This window comes from Xyrauchen texanus, chromosome 40, assembly GCF_025860055.1.
Source record: "Xyrauchen texanus isolate HMW12.3.18 chromosome 40, RBS_HiC_50CHRs, whole genome shotgun sequence".
Classification (NCBI taxonomy): Eukaryota; Metazoa; Chordata; class Actinopteri; order Cypriniformes; family Catostomidae; genus Xyrauchen; species Xyrauchen texanus.
The window spans coordinates 28,299,310-28,312,328 of NC_068315.1; the positions used below are offsets into that span (position 1 = coordinate 28,299,310).

General features: G+C 33.7%; 1 protein-coding gene across 1 annotated transcript; it reads left to right on the forward strand.

The window, feature by feature from the left end:
* The first annotated feature begins 5,578 nt into the window (after positions 1-5,578).
* On the forward strand, positions 5,579-8,282 carry dlx3b (distal-less homeobox 3b). The gene is made up of 3 exons (XM_052112940.1): positions 5,579-6,051; positions 6,989-7,173; positions 7,404-8,282. The coding sequence occupies exons 1-3, from the start codon at positions 5,730-5,732 to the stop codon at positions 7,707-7,709; spliced, it is 813 nt and encodes a 270-aa protein (XP_051968900.1). The 5' UTR covers positions 5,579-5,729; the 3' UTR covers positions 7,710-8,282.
* The last annotated feature ends 4,737 nt before the right edge of the window (positions 8,283-13,019 follow it).

The following is a 13,019-nucleotide window of genomic DNA, read 5'->3' on the forward strand; positions in this document are numbered from 1 at the left end:
ACCTTTGGGTTAAAATCTACCTTCATTATAAAGGCATAAAATACACATTTATATATTTAGGGCTAACACAAAGATATGCAACTTCATCTCACAGTGAAGAGTGATACATCAAAGCACATAATTCTTAAATAGATTGTAAGTGGTGCATTTCTAAAACAGCCTCTCAGACACTGTAACAAAGTTTCCTGTTATCCCTGTAATCAGCGCTTAAGTTCATCAATAATTTAACACCCATTACTTGCCAAAAGCACTGTGTAAAGGGGCAGCTGTGTGCATTTTCCGGTGGATTTGAGAGTGCATAATGGAAATTATGCACTTTGAGGAAAGAGGGAACCATTTGTAATTGTCACAACAAAAGACTGTGCTAAACCTGGCTGACCAGTGGAACTGGACACTCATCCCGTAATTGCAGGCTTACCCGAAGAACTTCAATGCTTTGGCCAAGCCACAAAATGGAGGGTTTAAACACTTAGGACATCAAACAAGAGAGCTACAAGCCCTGCCAACAAAGAAGGTCTAATAGAACTCCCATCAAGACTTTCAAAACAGACAGAGTCATTTTTTTTAAACATCTTTCTCAAGTCTCTGGTAAGGAAGATTTGATCGCTCTCAGAGCTGTTTTCTTAAGAAAGGAAAAGTGTGAACAATGCATCTTTCATCCTTTGCCAGTCTCATTCCAGACATGTATGTTATCTGCCCACTCCATACAGATAACACAGCCTTCTACCAGTGAGTCTACCAGTCACAATGAGCACATGGATAAGGAGGCAAAGGTGTTCTCACATTGTCTCTTTCTATTGTTACATTTGCTGAAACAAATAAATCAACAACAAAAACAAAAATTATGCATAATATAATAAATACTTTAATAAATTATGCTTTACAAATTATATTTTACAAAACATTCATAAATTCACTTTTTTTTCATAAAAAAATATAAGGTGCTTTGCGATGCTTTCAATATATTTGTATTGCGTAAAAATGTAACAAAACTTAAGCATTATTTATTTTATTAAACCATAAAGTATAACTCGTACATTAAAATGAAATTCCCTGAGGATTACTGTAGAGAGGGAAAACCTCAATACAGAGCAAGTTGGAAACTTTTAGAAAACGTGTGTTACTGGCGCCACCTGCTGAATGCGTAAAACCATTACATGACGATTTACACCAAAAAAAAATTACATTATTGAAACACTTAATGACACCCTCTTGAGACCCATGAATGAATGAATGATTTCTATTATTAATTAATACAAAGTACAACATTCTGAAGGCATATTGATTTTAAAATCAAAAGCATCTGCAATTTTATACTGTGCAGATTGGGTAACCTATCTGTCACTATACACTTTTACATATAGGCTATCTTAGCATAAATTCACTGTCCATCTATTTAAAGGAGTAGTTCACTCAAAAATAAAAATTCTCTCATCATTAATTTACACTCATACCATCCCAGATGTGTAAGACTGCAGAACTCAAAGTAAGATTTTTAGAAGAATGTCTCAGCTCTGTAGTTCCATACTCTGTAGTTCCATACAATGCATGTGAATGGTGACCAGAACTTTGAAGCTCCAAAAACCACATAAATGTAGCATAAAAGTAATCCATTTGATTATTAAATCAATATCTTTGTAAGGGATATCATTATTTTTACAATAAATCTCCACTTTCACTTCCACGTTCTTCTTTTGGTTTTTGCCGATTTGCATTCTTCATGCAAATAATCATCTTCTGGTCTGTGCTGGTCAAAGGTGGATATTTATAGTAAAAATAACTTAAATATTAATCTGTTTCTCACCCACACCTATAATATCACTTCTGAAGGTATAATAATATATTTTTATATACTTTTAATCACTGGAGTCATATTAAATTACCTTTATGCTGACATTATGTGCTTTTTAGAGCTTCAAAGTTCTGGCCACCATTCACTTGCGTTTAATAGACCAACAGAGCTGAGAGATTCTGCAGAAGAAAGAAAATCTTATCTGGTATGGCTTGCAGGAATAGAAAATAATGAAATAATTTTAATTTATGGTTGAATTATTCCTTTAAGGAGGATTTCTTTTTTATTTAATTTTTTGCTAACTACTATCTTGGGCCCAATAAGGTTGCAACTTACACTTTTAAGATCGTAACTAATATTGTATGCTATGTTACAATGGAGTAACACATGCTTCCCTACCTATAGGGCCTATTGACAAGTAACTTCAAAGAGATTAAGGTGTCTCAAGAAAATGCATGGCACGTGTTTTGAATCATATTTTGTTTCATTAGTGATTCAGGCATAAGTTTGAAACTATTGTGGGGTCACATAAAGTAGTCTTCTTGTGAGATCATAAAATAGAGTCTCTGTTGTCAACTTAAGTTATGCTATTAGTTATCAATTGTTTACAACCAGAAAAAGTGCAATTTTTTTGTTTGTTTTGATAACTGTCATTTGGTTTTCACTTGTGGCAATTTATATTTAAGATATTTGTAATGTTAATGTAATTAGTAACTTTACTATATTTTTTTTTAATTATTATTAATTATCAATTATTTAATCATGATCTTGCAATCAAAAATCCAAGATATCTGAAATAGGCTACAAAAATCTGACATTTACAGATATACACATTTTGCATTTTTAATAGCCTAGTTGTGATTTGTTCATATCAGGAATGGACGTTTTAGTAAAACATTAATTATAGGTAGGGGAGATCGGGGATGGTTGTAACATTTTGTACATTTCTGTCTGTCTCTTGGAGTTCTTTTAAGCCAGTGCGTTAAAAATTTTAAACAAATAAGTATCTGCTATTAAATGATGTAGTGGTTATCTTTGCAGCACTAACAGAAAAAGCATGGTTTAGTTTCAAACAGGAGAAGTGAAATGTTACAATTCACCCCATAGTCCGGGTTAGTTGTAACTCTGGGGTGAGATGTAACATTATAATATCCACCGGGGTGATATGTAACATTATGGATTTGTGGATTATGACAAAAAACTGATTTTGAAAGCTTTTTATTCAATACTGACTTTTCAAAATAATTAGTGTGTGTGTGTGTGTGTGTGTGGTGTGTAACAAAACGGAATAAAATGAGCAAATGTGCACCAGCTTCAACAATTGAACACTATTAGTGTGTGCACATTTTATGTTACCATCATAATAATAATAATAAAACTGAATAACGTGCATGCATGTGTTTAAGCATGTTAATTACTGTCAGTCATATTAATTGGCCATAATAAAATTAAACTTCAATGCGTGCGTGCGTGCGTGTGTGCGTGCGTCGTGTACAAGGTTTTAGTCACCATCAGTCACAGTGGTGATGGATGTATGGCACACCTGGAGTGTCAGAATCAGTACAAGGTTACATGGCATATGCCATACAACTTTGCCACAGATCTTACAGACTTTCCCTGTTCTTTTACATCATCTGATGCTCTCTTCAAAATGCTGAGAGACACCCCTCGGTTTGTCTTTCTCTTCCAGGATCTAGGCATACTGAAATTCAAAGAAAACAAATAAATAAATGAAAAATTGCTTAGGGTAGGTTGTAACATTTCATTGATGTTACAACTAACCCAGAGTCATGTAGCCATGACCTAGCTCACCTTATAGCTAACAGACAAAACATTAGCACTAACAACTTGGATCAAAAATATCGATACAGACACACAATCAACATGATTTAACTTTGATGAGTTTAACTACAAAGCAGGCATTGCCATCACAAAAATAAAGTAAAAAGTTACTTTCTTACCTCAAAATTAGTTTTTCTACTCTATGGCTGTCACTGCCATAGTGCTTTAATTTCTCATATGTCGAATAAGGACTAAAGTGAGCATGTGTGAAGTGAATCAGGTGATTTGTAACTTGTTCCTGATTGGAGAGATTGGAAGTGTTACAACTGACTCGTCTCCCCTATGTGGAATTGCATTTTGAAGAGTGAATGACAGATCATTGTGAAATTCTACTAGTGAAAACTACATATAGTTAAATATATATAAACAATTCACGGCTTTTACTTGTTTAAATTACATGTATGATATCCACTATTAACGTTTTTTACTTTCTAAAAATAATTACTGATATCAAAAAATTACATTTTTACATTAAATCATTGCTGATATGAAGAATTTGAATTTTAACCAGCGAAAATTGTAGATATCTTTCATTCATATTGTGATACAAGCGACACGTGCGGATAACGTTCTTTTTTCAGGAAACCCAGTTTGGCTCAGTGATGAATTACTGCAGTTTTGCCGCATGGAGGCAGTATAACATCAACAACAACATTAACAACATTAGCCTGTAGCCGTGACGAAAGGGTGAAGAAGAGCTACACACGCCTGCAGCAAATTACACTAAACGTGTCACAAATAAGATGGACTGTAATAACCCCAGGATTACATACACTACACTAATATATACAATATTTTTGATCATGTGATCATTGCGTTTTTTATTGTTATTAATTTTCTCAGCAACTATGTTTTACCTTATAGATTTCTACTAAAGTACTAAAATACAATGAATCGAACATTCTTAGAGTTATTAAGAAATGTCTTAGAAAACTAGTGAACACCAGACAATGACATCGTTGGACAGAATGTCCAAACACTCATGCACGTCTTTCAAAAAAATGTAATTTGACTAATACTTTGGAATTTGTGCACATCAGGTATGTGACAAACTTTGTCTTGCGGCTGAAGTTCACACTATAGGAGCACGTGTAGGCCCACCAAAATCATGCATTCACTTGCACACCATTTGATTACTTGGAAGAAGAAAAAAGTGTGAGAAGCAGTCCTGCATTCCAGTGCACATAAATCATAAATAGGTCAGTGGCTGCTAAAAGTTATTTGGGAGCTAGAGGTTAAGACTTCTGGTACCACGCCTTGCCATAATAAAGAGAGCACACCAGTCAAAGCCCCAGGGGTGATCACTGGGGCAGATAAACTCCTCTCTTTCACCAAAGCATCAGAGACCACTCAGAATCAGAAAAGAAGAATACAGACGAGTTAAAAATGTCTCCAACAGTTTAGAGACTGCTAAGAAAATGACCAATCGTGAACAAAATCTTGACTTCTAATTAATGAACATGGTTGCATTGAAGTTGTAATGTGCAAAACAGGTCCAGTGTGTCTGGCCGTGACCTGTGTGATTATTTAAGCAAAGCAGAACGTGAATTAAAACATATGGAAGAAGTACAGATTATTAAAAAAACAAAAATAAAATGTTTTTGTTGTGCAGTAGGTCACACTACTGAGTTGTAAAGTGCTTCTATTTCAATACAATTGAAAAACGTGCAGTTCGTTGTTCCCTATGCTGGTAGCTATGTCAATATTAGGCTACTCTAATACAATGTAACATTTCAGTTTTCCATTGTCACTATAACTGTTAAAATCCTAATTCTGAAGTTTGGAGACGTTAAGGCGCAAGGCGGAGAAGATTTCTATGCTTCGCCCTCAGGGCAGAAGAGAGAGGGGGGAAACGAATTGGGAGCCAATAGGAGCCAAGCGTCCACCCATATGCTCTATAATTCAGAGTTTCTCATACTAGATCTCTGCAATTGCTTTCAGTACTTCAGCCGAGGGAGTTAAAGAGCAACCAGCTCACCGAGGATTTGCGTTACAAGCATCATCCTAGACCACTGCTGGTTTTGTTGCACGAATCTGCCCTGGAAATATAAGAGGACGATAGTTTTTTCTCCCCCCAAAGGGACACGACCCCACGATGAGTGGACCGACCTATGACAGGAAGATATCTGGTATTTCCACCGATCTTTCAGGCTCTATGAGTTGCCATCCGACTTCTAAGGACTCTCCGACTCTTCCAGAGTCTTCGGTTACGGATATGGGTTTTTACAGCAGCCACCACGAATACTACCAGACTCCTCCATACCCTCAACAGATGAATTCATATCACCAGTTTAATCTGCCTGGGATGGGGGCATCAGTAGGACCTTATCCCACCAAGACAGAATATCCTTACAGCAATACTTACAGACAATATGGACATTACAACAGAGACCTACAGACGCCACCCCACATTGCAGGTAAAAAAAGTGTTGTTGTTTTTGTTTTTGTTTGTTGGTTGGTTGGTTGGTTATTTGCATTTATTAGATGACTTGTGTCATATGCTTGAAGTAAATGGTTTATCCTCTTAATATCTGCAGAAAAGAGGCATTTCCCCAAACATAGGCTGAAAAAACGATATGTGCGCTTCGATTATTGAGACTTGAGAAATTAAAAATCGAGTCGCCGTTGATAAAAATGATTTTCATTGGCATTTGCCAGTGTATTTATTTATTTGGTTATTTTCTTATTAAAGCATATTTTTAAGGCGTATTATTTTCCCCTGCATGTCATACATAAATAAGTAAACGTTTTGATATAAAATACATTTTAGCAGGGTAGAAAAGTTCTTGTTGTCTAGTAATAACCACAACACACTTGCGGTCGCTGTAAAATAATTATGACACTTTTATTGCAACTGTAACACGATTAATCATTATTACCCAGTGCTTAATCTAGGCTCGATGCCACAATATATTTTATTGATGGAGTATAGGCCTGCAAATAACACGATACAGTCATTCCCACAAAACCCTAAGATTTATGAACTATGTAGCCTATGCTGCTAGTCATGGCACTATAAAATAATAATAATAATAATATTAATATTAATAATAATAATATAGCTCTCAAAACAAATGTGTAATTTCAGCATTTCTCTGGAACTGCCTGTAGAGCAGACATACATTTGTAATATAATAAAAATACAATTTTGCAATTTTATATTATAGCGGTTAGTTCTTTTTGGTTTATTACGGTTTTATTTTTGGTTTCATGTAAACGTAATGATTAAAAAAAAATAAATAGCGTTACGATCCCCAAATGAGGCCAAGCAGCACTGCAATCCGAAATCGTTTTTCTTGAGCTCCTACATTTGAATCACTTAAAATAACGTGTTTGTAATTTTATTCTTCACAGTCAAAGAGGAACCAGAAACTGAAATTCGGATGGTGAACGGAAAACCTAAGAAAATCCGCAAGCCACGCACCATTTACTCGAGTTATCAGCTCGCCGCACTGCAGCGCCGCTTCCAGAAGGCGCAATATCTGGCGCTCCCGGAGAGAGCTGAACTCGCCGCACAGCTGGGACTCACACAGACACAGGTAGTATACTGAGCTTAAATTCATTTACAGTACTGTTGCAGAAGTAGCAGTCTGGCAGTTGGCATTGTGTTAACAACTTAAAGTTATTACTTGCACTTTTATCGTTCCTTCACGTTGAAACTCTGACCCTTTTTTTTTTTTCAAATGATTTTTTTCATCTGATCATAGGCTATATTGATTTAACTGACGTGATTCTTTCTTTCTTTTTTTCTTTTCTTTCTTTCGCAAAGGTGAAAATCTGGTTCCAGAACCGGAGATCCAAGTTCAAGAAGCTGTACAAGAACGGCGAGGTGCCTCTGGATCACAGTCCGAACGCCAGCGACTCCATGGCCTGCAACTCCCCTCCATCCCCGGCCGTTTGGGACAATAATGCGCACTCCAGCCAGGTCAACCGGGGGCAAATCCCCCAGCCACCCCTCAGCTCCTCACCCCCCTACATAGAAGATTACAGCAATCACTGGTACCAGCAGGGATCACATTTACAGCATCCAGTGCACCACCCGGGACTACCACAGAGCGTGGGGGCCGTGTATTAACAGACACTGATGAGAGTTTAATATAAGAGAGAAAAGACTCCGCAAAATAAGCTGAGAGATAACCTACTCTGAGAGTGGCCTATCTGGAGTGAAACAGCACGCTTGTGTTGGCATTTTGTTGACTGTTTAAACGCATGTTGAACGCATATCTGTCGATATGAATGATTTGTGTTGGAATAACAGCATTATATTAACAATGTTTAAATGTTTCCCGGCTACTGGGACCTATTTCATATGTACATAGGTGTAGGATCAACAGTCTAAAGGAAGTTTAGCGTGGTTTTAAATTATTATGTTGTATTTGGCTTCCTTTATTTTCATTTTGTGCGAATAAAAATAAAATAAAAAAATGTGTGAACCCTAAATTCTGTACCCTATAGCGCGCGTCAGAGACTCAGGACATAAGTTATATTGTACAAAATGTTGAAATCTGTACATATGTGTTTTAAATAAAGCAGAACCACTAAATTCGTGTCCTTTCGAAAGACAGACTGCACGGTGGTACTTGAACCATTTTATATTCATGTAAGTAGTTCTATTGTTATTCTGTTAAATTGAATAAATGCGAATTGAAACGAATGTCTTCGTTTATAATTATTGCTTTATGCCAAAATGAAACAAACTGAAAGTCTTTCTTGACCATATTAGTAACAGAAAAAAAATATATATATAAATAAATAAATAATAATAAAAAATAATAATAATAATATATATATATATATATATATATATATATATATATATAGGACTATATATATATATATTGGTTTATAAATTGTGTATAGATGATTTGTGCTTTAAATAATGTATGCAACATTTAATTGTGAGGCTTGCAGTACTATTGTATTGCTTTACGCTCTTTGGAAAGGGTTAAGTCAGACCGATGTTATTTTTTGATGTTGCATTCATAAGCCTGGTAGGGCTCCGTGCAAAGAAGCTGCAGGAGGCGACAGGCGAGCAGACATGTTGGAGTCACTGGATTTTATTAGTATTCTTTTGGCAGACAACAAGACAGACTACAGCAAAGGAAGTGGATGACTACTGAAATAAAGCCTTGAGCTTCAGGGATTTTCAAGCACTACACGTATAAACACAGCAAACAAAAGCATCAGAGGTAGGCCTAAGCAAAAACCCCAAGAGGTTAACGGGTATATGCAAATTATAGCCTGACGGTATTTCAAAGCGTCACTTAACCTGTTCTCTGCCAGACCCCGTCTTCCCGCAGTTTTTGTTTCTTTTCATACCACTAAATATGATCTTTCAGTAACAATTTGTACTCTAATCATTTTCTGTCATTTTTATTAACATATAAAATTCTTCACAGATTAATAGTTCCTGTTCATTCAAACTTGAATAAGCAGCCTATATTTAGAAATACAATTTAATAAAATGTATAACTTTGAATGCGAGTATAACATAATGAAATAATTCTTGTTAACGTTTTTCATTAATTTGACTACAGTCTATGCACACATTCAGTTGGGGAGCGTCCATATTTACGGTTCTTTCGTTCATTTTACCCTTTTGTAAATTAACCCCGTAAACGCATTATGTTCTTATGATGGACATTTTTTTTTTCATTCGATTTTATGACATAAAATAGATTGTATCACAAAAATCTTTTTTTCTTTTTTATTTTTATTTTTTATAAATACTTCATATATATTCAGTACTGTGTAAAAGTTTTAGGCACTTAATGTCTTCGAAAATAATTAAATAATTAATTTACATTTAACACTTAAAGTCATACAAAGTCCAGTAAACATAAAAAAAAAGATAAATCAATATTTGGTGTGACCACCTTTGCCTTCAAAACAGCCTCAATTCTCCTAGATACACCTGGACACAGTTTCTCTTGGTTGTTGGCAGATATGATGTTCCACAGTTCTTCTATATATTCAGTCTGAATTGCTTCTGTCTCTTTATGTAATCTCAGACTGACACTATGTTCAGTGGGGGGTTTGTGGGGGCCATGACAACAACTAAAGCTGAAGACTTAACCATCTTAAGACAAATGCTTTTGTGAAAGACTTTTGCACATACATTTTTTTTATAAAAAATTATAATTTATATATATATATATATATATATATATATATATATATATATATATATATATATATATATATATGTGTGTGTGTGTGTGTGTGTGTGTGTGTGTGTGTGTGTGTGTGTGTGTGTGTGTGTGTATAATATTGAAAATTGTAATAATAATAATAATAATAATTCCTCTTTTAATATAATTATAATTTTTAATCAATGTTTTATACATTTTAAACTTCTAAAACCAAAACCAAAAAAATTTAATAAATTAAATCAAATATGAGTGAATCATTATCATGCATTTTTTTATATTGTTAATTATTTTCACTGTCAAAAACGCAATTATATTACTGTAAACATTTTCTGATTAATAAACAAGTGCAATAATATAATAGACACAACTATTTATACTAATTTCCATTGTGAAAATGCATTGGTGCAATTCCTTTGTAGCACAGGGTTGCTATATGCATCAGAGCAGTTTACCCATTGTGTACGACATTGCCATATATTATACGTTCCTATTTTCTAAATTTTCTCTAAAAGAATAAACCTATCATATTTGTTAAATCAAAAAGATAATTTAACAACAACATCTAAATAAATGATCAATGACGGAGATAAAAAGCATGATGTAGAAAAACATACAGAAAAGTGTTTAGTAGAGAAATTGTGAAGCATTCAGCTGGTGCCTTTGATACAAAATCAAATGTCATGTGGCTTAAAAACAACATATTATTACTTTTAATACTGCTCTTCTTTATTCCAATAATACATTATGTTTTAGATTTTTTTCTGAAAGGTGATAAAATGAAAGAAAATAAACTATTGATATATGACGACACCGTACCATACAGGGTTAAAATGTAAAAAAGCAAAAAAAGAAAAGGGTCCAGCGGTCTCACTGTATGTCCGCTCGAGGTTGGTGTTTCTGGTGGTCTGGAGTTTACAAGCATACAGAAGTCCCATAATTCTTACTGAAAAAATGTTTTGTTGATGTTTATTAAGATAACTGGTGTGAACGCGTCCAACTGTTGCCAAAACATTCAACAAAAACTAGGTATGAAAAATGACATCATCCACAAAAAGAAAAAAAGAAAGAAAAATCCAGTGGTATAATACAATCTAAAATAGTCCTTAAATCTCGCAAATAACTGACACAAAGCTTCTGGGTAATACTTTATGATAGGCTATTAGTAGGCCTATATTAAATAATGGTAAACAAAACGTTTTGCATTGAGATTAATATAAATGAAAATACAATACGTATAGCTCGTTTTTAAACTATAGTTTCATAACAAAATGAACCCTTCTTGATCAAACTTTTTCAACGTACACTGATGATGACCTGTTAAGCTTTATGTGTCTGATAACGAAGATTTGTCAAACGTGTTAAATCAGATCTGTGGCGGGACTGTTATTCTATTGGTTGCAAATAGGAATGACAATGAGCGATGTTTTCAATTTTAATTACATTGTCAAAATGTTATGTTCGCATGGACCGTCTTTTTCATGCGATGTTGCTGTAACAACTTTTTAAAACGGAAAACTGCTGTTAAAATGAGAGATAAAACATATAAAGACGAGTTTACTGCCATTCCTGGACGTCATTAAACTCACAGAACACGTAGTGTGGCGTCACCATGTTTTGTCTTATTGTGCTTTCAAAGTCAAAGACAATTTGTTTTCTTACATCATTTTGTGTTTTAATGACTAATGTCCATCATTTAAAATGGACACTTCATCTCAAACATAGACCTTTGGAAAATTGTCATTGTAAGATGTTGCCTGAAGTCCTTGAACTCCATGTCGGCCTACTTACAGTTGTTCTTCATTAATTCATTAATCAAGTCTGTGAAATCACAGTATGAAGGGACGGTCTCCTTAACGGAATTGTTGCATGATGAAATAAATATAGGAAATTATGACGACCAATTGTATCATGACTGTACAAACATTTTAGCATGCCCGGTTTGAGGTGGAATGGGCACATAATCATCATTTGAACCCTGGAGACCATAAACAGTCTCGTTTCATGCAGATATGATATGCCTAACCGCCAATGTTGATGTCCGTGTCATCATTCATATCCCATAAAGTAGCCTAAATGCAAAACCGTTGTTTGGTGTGGTTTGTGTCCTAAATAGTAGCCTAAATGGTCTTTATTGATTATTAATAAAATGTAAACAAAGCTACCAAGCAAATTTGACAAAGTTCAAATCTCTGTGCAATATGAGTATGGAATAAAATATTTTTTACACAGGACCTCTTTAATATCGACAGGGCTGCTTTAGGACAAAGATTGGTATAATAATAATAATAATAATAATAATAATAATAATAATAATAATAATAATAATAATAATAATAATAATAATAACTACAATAACAACAATATAAACACTACTACTACTATTACTACTAATGATAATAATATTTTGTTACATTATTGTTAATATAATAATAATAATAATAATAATAATAATAATAATAATAACAATAACAATAACATAAACACTATTACTACTAATGATAATAATATTTTGTTACATTATTATTAATATAATAATAATAATAACAATAACATAAACACTATTACTACTAATGATAATAATATTTTGTTACATTATTATTGATATAATAATAATAATAATAACAATAACATAAACACTATTACTACTACTAATAATAATTTGTTATATTATTATTAATATAAAATTCATTATTATTATTATAATTATTATTATTATAATTATATAACTTTGGAATCTGCACATTTTCAGAAAGTTTCATTCTGTATAAAACTCTTTAACATGAAAATATGGCAAGTAGCTTTCTCAAAAATGTCTAAACAGCCCATCTGCATGACCAGTGTTGAGTCAAGTGTCCAAAAATACTGTATGAATCCAAAGATAAAGCTTGGATATGGATGCTTACAGGGGAAAAACATTTTTAAACAGCCTGTTCCAGTAGTTAGATCGATGCCATGATAGATAAAGATGATGGTTTGGTTTGGTTGGTCAAGTGTGAGTCATTTCTGGGCATTTCATACCTCATTTTCTGTGGAATTAGTCATGAAATTCTTCTAATTCCCGCCTTACTGTTGTATGAGATTGAGGTACTCCTTTACCTCCAAAAGAGAATAACGAGTCATATTCACACCTACAACCTGTCAGGCCACTTTGTTCTCTTTAAAACATGATAAGTTCATCATCTGTCTACAATAGCCATATAACTCAAAACTGAAATCATACGACATTTTATCCC